This window comes from Bombina bombina, chromosome 4 (genome assembly GCF_027579735.1).
Source record: "Bombina bombina isolate aBomBom1 chromosome 4, aBomBom1.pri, whole genome shotgun sequence".
Lineage (NCBI taxonomy): Eukaryota > Metazoa > Chordata > Amphibia > Anura > Bombinatoridae > Bombina > Bombina bombina.
The window spans coordinates 846,120,508-846,127,132 of NC_069502.1; the positions used below are offsets into that span (position 1 = coordinate 846,120,508).

Consider the following 6,625-nt stretch of genomic DNA (forward strand, 5'->3'; position numbering starts at 1 on the left):
TTATAGTTGTGCCAAAATTGGATACAGATTTATGTGCCAATACAGGGTTAATGCATTAAACTATAAAATACTTTAATGTGAGATAAAATTACTTTTACAATTAATCAACTCAGTTTTATTGAAGAGGAAGTAATGCACCACATGCCATGAACTGAGAAGTACCGAAGAAATACCTACTGAGATCCCACCTAATACCTAATTTAATATTGGCTCTGCAGAGACTGAAATACCTCCATAGTCCATAATACAATTTCCCTTAATAATGTCCTTTAGCAATACAGAGATTTAATATGCCATGCATGTAAAACTAACCAGAATTTGAAAGAGATGGAGGGAGCAAGACGGGGTAAGAAAACGTTTTTAGAGAGAGAAATATAAATTGAGAGATAATGTGCGTGAAAGAGAATGCAAATATTTTACCAATTTGCAATATCCTTATGAGCAACCAAGTTCTGAAGAAATGCTTGTAACCCGAACTGTCTTTCCTCCAGGAAGTCATAGTTATAATTGTCTTTAAACCAGCTTTTAGGTTGAAGTGCCAGTCTGAACCCTGGAAACATTTCTTTTAGTTTATCATTTAGCCTTGAGAAATCTGTATACCTTCTGAACACTACCCAACTCTCATCTGGGCTTTTTTTTTTACCAATATCTTGTATACTCTAAACTTTGCTCTTTCTTCCATGACTTCATATCCCAATATTGATGGAGTAGAGGGTCTTTCTTCAACCTCCACAGGTTCAGGGATATGTCCATGCTTAGCAACTGGCTGCGTGCAGTACTCTACTGATGAGTCAAATTTAGTCCTAATGATTGGGCTGCTGCAAACAGAGGATGTACAGCTCACATGATCAGGAACACTCATCTTTTTGTATCTCACAGGGTTGGAGTCCTCCGGTGAAGAGTTTGAGCTTGTTGATGTGCTTCCAAGGGAAGAACTTCTCTGGCTTCTACTTGCCATGTTTGCCGATGAACTACCTATAGGCAAAGGCACAGGTACAAAAGGAGTTGCCATAATTTCTGCACTTGACAGTCAGTTTGCTGTGCTGAATGTATAACCAGACATTTTGCCTTTCTAGCATCTGCACAATTCCACAGATTATGGAAAGTTAAGCAAAATACATTAAAAGAGAGCAGAACTAGAGCACTGTCGGCAAAAACATTTCCAATTGACACTTCTAGCAGTCCTAAACAGCCATACTAACCGAGAGATGATGTAGTTGCAAGCTGGTTATTATACCAAAAGCAGCCTGGTCAGAATGAAAGACAACCCATTTGGATTTTGATGCAAAAATGCTATAAGATGTTATTGATTTTCTCCATTGCATGAGAGGAGGCTTGATTCTCAAAGAGTTAAAACACTTCATTTAGGTTGCTTGACATCTTCAAAAGGTGGTTGTCCTATGATTTCACATAGACTGACTTGTTTCTTGTAAACGAGGCCGCAGCCATGCTCCACCAGTGTTTCTCTACACAGGAGCTGCCCGGCTGTGACTGCCCTCCCTACACGTCTGTAGTTTCAGCTTGCTGGCTTCACAGTCAGCCCGCATGTTTTATTGTTATACTCTGTCAGGGAAATTATATAACTATCAATCGTATCAATCAAATATATATTGCATCTATTGATCTCTGTAATTCGTATCGATCAAATGTATATTGCATCTTTTGATCTATGTTATTCGTACCTATCAAATGTATATTGCATCTTTTGATCTGCCTTCCTGCTCCTTTCAGGCAGGCAAGCTTTTTGCATAGAGGCCCACAGACTCTGTAACAGATCTCTCTTGCAGGGAGAGGTGCAGCCAGAATGCAGGGTCAGAACCTCTGCAACTGGTATACTCGATTTGTAATTCTCTGTCTGGGAAATTATATATCTTTCAAATTAGCTATTTATGTATCAAATCTATCAATCGTATCTATCAAATGTATATTGCATCTATTGATCTATGGAATTTATATCTATCAAATGTATATTGCATCTATTGATCTATGCAATTCGTATCTATCAAATATATATTGCATCTATTGATCTATGGAATTCGTATCTATCAAATGTATATTGCATCTATTGATCTATGCAATTCGTATCTATCAAATGTATATGGCATGTATTGATCTATGGAATTCGTATCTATCAAATGTATATTGCATCTATTGATCTATGTAATTCATATTGTGACAGAAAGCAAGGCCTGGTTATAAATGGAAGATATTTAAGACCAAGCATTGTACATGCTATTTCTCCTTTCAGTTAAAACCCCAGGGAGAAAGAGTGTGTATTTGATTATCCCAGACAGCTGTGAAGCTGTCCAGCAGCTAATCACAGGTGTGGCTAATTAGAAGTTATGAGGGTTTAAATAGCAGTCTCACTTAGGCCTTGAGAGAGAGATATACAGCTACAGAAGCTGGTGTGTGTGTTTGTTACACTGTGTAAAAGACTTTTGTTCCTGTGAACTGTAAAACGACATTATTTTTACAAAGCACTTGTGGAATGCTGTGAAGTGCTGGGACACATTTAAAAGCACTTAACTTTGCTGCAGAGGAAGGATTTCCCTCTTTTGGAAATGAACTGCCTGTTTGTTATTGCTGTGAAAAATAAAGCCTTTTAAACTACAGTGGATTGTCCTGTGCTGCATTTGTGCCCTAGAAGACCGTGGTTAAAAGTGTTCCTGTCACACTTGGTGGAGAATGCGGGCAACCACGTTGTATGTCTGTGGGCATAATAATCTGCAAGCAACATGGAGGAAGTCATTAAAGCTTTGATCCATTCTAATGCTATTCAGCAGGAGACTAACAGAAAAGCTGCTGAAAATAGTGCAGCACTGCAACAGTTGGTCTTGGCCCAGTCAGAGAGTGCTATGCTGCTGGCTAAATCACAGAAGGAGAACACTGAATTGTTGATACAACAGATGGCTGCTGTGCAAGCTGAGACATTCAGGAAGACCTGGGAGGAGCAGCAAAGTACTACACAGACTCTGCAACGAGAGGTTCAAGCCATATCAGAAAGACTGAACTCTGAATATGTTGGTGGCAGCCAAGGTTCCAGAGTAATAAGGGCTAGTCATTATCTTCAAAAAATGACAGCAGCTGATGATGTTGAGGCGTATCTTTTGGCATTTGAACGCACAGCAGAAAGAGAAAAATGGCCGACAGTTGAGTGGGCGAGTATACTTGCGCCATTTCTTAGTGGTGAACCTCAGAAGGCCTACTTTGATTTAGAGCCAGCACAAGCCGGTGACTATGAGAAATTGAAAGCAGAAATCCTTGCACGCCTGGGGGTGACTTCGGCAGTCCGTGCACAAAGATTCCATTCCTGGATGTTTTCATCTCATAATGCTGCAAGATCCCAGATGTTCGACCTTATACACCTTGCCAGGAAGTGGCTGCAACCAGAGGTTAATTCGGCTACCAAAATAGTGGAACTACTGGTGATGGACCGTTTTCAGCGTGGATTACCTGCTTCCCTGCGGCGGTGGGTTAATCAAGGTGATCCTCAAACAGCAGATCAGTTGATTGTATTGGTCGAAAGATTTATAGCTTCAGGAGAAGTTTTGCAACAATCTTCAATGGATCAGCCCCACAATCCCAAGTCCCAGAGCTCTACAAGAACTGGTAAGACTGTTCAGGGGATAAAGGGGATAAGAGAGCAGCAGGTGTATAGGCAAAACACCAGAGACATTTCCCCAGGAATTAAGGAAACATTTAAATATAACCAACCTGTAAGATGTTTTAAATGTAATGAGGTTGGGCATATTGCTAGAGACTGTGATAAAGATGAATTTATGGACTGTAATGTTGCACATTCACTATTGTCTAATAGCAACAGCTCTGTTAATAATGATTCCCATTGGTGTACTGTGATGGTTAATGGTAAAGTGTCTAGGGCTTTGCTTGATTCAGGAAGTATGGTCACACTAGTGGCTAAATCTTTAGTACCAGATGCAATATTAGATTATGGGGAAAAAATGGGAATTATCTGTGTTCATGGAGATAAACGGGAATATCCTACAGCTGAGGTGGAGATTGAGACTCAGTGTGGTAAATTAAAATATTGTGTTGGTGTAGTACCAAATTTAGCCCATGAGGTGGTGATAGGGAGAGATTTTCCAAAATTTCTGGAGTTATGGGAATCTCCAGAAATATGTCAAACTTCAGATATTTATGTATTTCCTTTCTCTGAAACTGATTTTGAAGGGGGTTCCATTGAAAAGGAGAAAAATAAGATTTATTGCCCTATGCCTGTATTAGTAGGTGATCAACCTTCTCAGAGTAATGAAGTACCAAGTACTAGCTCGGAAAATATTGATGATTTGATAGATCTGGTTGGTGGCCCTGGTAATTTTAAAAAAGCCCAATGGGAGGATCCAACATTGGCAGAGGCAAGAAATAATATCAGGGTTATAAATGATGTTGTGACACAGCCAGGAAATGTATTACCCTATCCTTATTTTGAAGCAGTTAATGATTTGGTATATCGTGTAGAGAAGAAAGGAACAGACATTGTTAAACAACTTTTGGTGCCCCAGACTTTTAGGAACACTGTTTTAAATCTTGCACATAACCACATTCTAGGGGGGCATTTGGGAGTTGAGAAAACCAAAGAGAGAGTTCTTAGAAGGTTTTATTGGCCAGGGATATTTGTAGCCATCAAGGATTATTGTGCTTCATGCCCTAAGTGTCAACTTACAGCTCCTGCTAAAGATTTTCGTAACCCTTTAGTGCCCTTGCCTATAATTGATGTGCCTTTTGAAAGAATTGCTATGGACTTGGTGGGTCCGTTGGTTAAATCTGCTAGAGGACATCAGTATATACTGGTAATCCTTGATTATGCTACACGCTATCCTGAGGCAGTTCCCCTTCGTAACAGCTCTGCAAAGTCCATAGCAAAAGAACTCATGCTAATGTTTAGCAGGGTCGGGATACCTAAGGAAATTTTGACAGACCAAGGAACTCCATTTATGTCCAGGGTTACAAAAGAATTGTGTAAGTTGTTTGGCATAAAACAACTAAGGACCTCAGTATATCACCCTCAGACTGATGGTTTAGTAGAAAGGTTTAACAAAACTCTCAAAAGTATGCTAAGAAAGGTAATTGACACAGATGGGAGAAATTGGGACCTTCTGTTACCCTATTTAATGTTCTCTATCAGGGAGGTTCCCCAGGCTTCTACAGGTTTTTCCCCATTTGAACTGTTATATGGGCGGCATCCCAGGGGATTACTAGATATAGTTAAAGAGACTTGGGAGCAAGAGACAACACCTTATCGAAGTATTGTTGAACATATTTCCCAAATGCAGGATCGTATGGAAGCTGTCATACCCATTGTAAGGGAACATATGGGAAAAGCACAGGAAGCACAAAAGTACAGCTACAACCGTAATGCTAGAGCCAGGGTGTTTCAACCTAGGGATAGGGTGTTAGTTCTGGTCCCTACAGTTGAAAATAAATTCTTGGCTACTTGGCAGGGCCCATATGAGATAATTGAGAAAGTGGGTGATGTTAATTATAAAGTAAGTCAGCCAGGGAAAAGGAAACCTGAGCAAATATATATGCCTAGAGTAGATGAGTTAATAGAAAGGCTAGGAAAAGCACGTTATCTCACTACAATTGATTTAACGAAAGGGTATTGGCAGGTGCCTCTCACTAGTCAAGCAAAGGAAAAGACAGCTTTTTCAACCCCAGAGGGCTTATTTCAGTATACGGTGTTGCCATTTGGTTTACATGGGGCCCCGGCAACTTTCCAGAGGATGATGGATAGAATTCTGAAACCCCATGTTCGTTATGCGGCAGCATATTTGGATGATGTTATAATTTATAGTACAGATTGGGAATCCCATCTTCCAAAAGTTCAAGCAGTACTTGATGCAATACGGTCCGCTGGGTTAACTGCCAATCCTGCAAAATGTACTGTTGGTTTACAGGAAGCTAAGTACTTGGGTTATACTATTGGTAGAGGATTAGTTAAACCTCAGACAACAAAAATAGAGGCCATACAGAACTGGCCACAGCCTCTAACTAAAAAACAAGTAAGAGCATTTATTGGGATAACTAGTTATTATAGAAGGTTTATCCCGAATTTCGCTACAATTGCGGCACCCTTGACGGATCTCACAAAAGCAAGGGCCCCAATTATGATAAAATGGTCCCCAGAAGCAGAACAAGCTTTTAAGCAGTTGAAAGATGCCCTTTGTGCCCATCCAGTTTTGGTAACCCCCAATTTCGCTAAAGATTTTATTGTACAGACAGATGCCTCTGATGTTGGTTTAGGAGCAGTTCTCTCGCAGGAGTGTCAGGGAGAAGAGCATCCTGTCCTTTTCCTAAGCAGAAAACTTATTTCACAGGAAAAGAACTATTCTATAGTAGAGAAAGAATGCCTTGCCATTAAGTGGGCTTTAGAGACCCTTAGGTACTATCTGTTGGGAAGGAAATTTAAATTAATAACAGATCATGCTCCTCTCACATGGATGAGTCAGAATAAGGAAACAAATTCAAGGGTTACTAGGTGGTTTCTTAGCTTGCAACCCTTCAATTTTACTGTTGAGCACAGGGCCGGTCTTTTGCAGGGCAATGCTGATGGTTTGTCTCGGGTACATTCATTGATGTCCATGGTCGCTCAACCCACTGGGTG

General features: G+C 40.2%; 1 protein-coding gene across 1 annotated transcript; it reads right to left on the minus strand.

Annotated features, from left to right (window-relative positions):
• Positions 1 to 392: 392 nt before the first annotated feature.
• Positions 393 to 1,012, minus strand: LOC128655641 (sorting nexin-16-like). Its single transcript, XM_053709232.1, is given in 2 exon segments — positions 393 to 638; positions 641 to 1,012. Coding segments are annotated over 2 exon segments (594 nt in total). The 3' UTR covers positions 393 to 416.
• Positions 1,013 to 6,625: the final 5,613 nt, after the last annotated feature.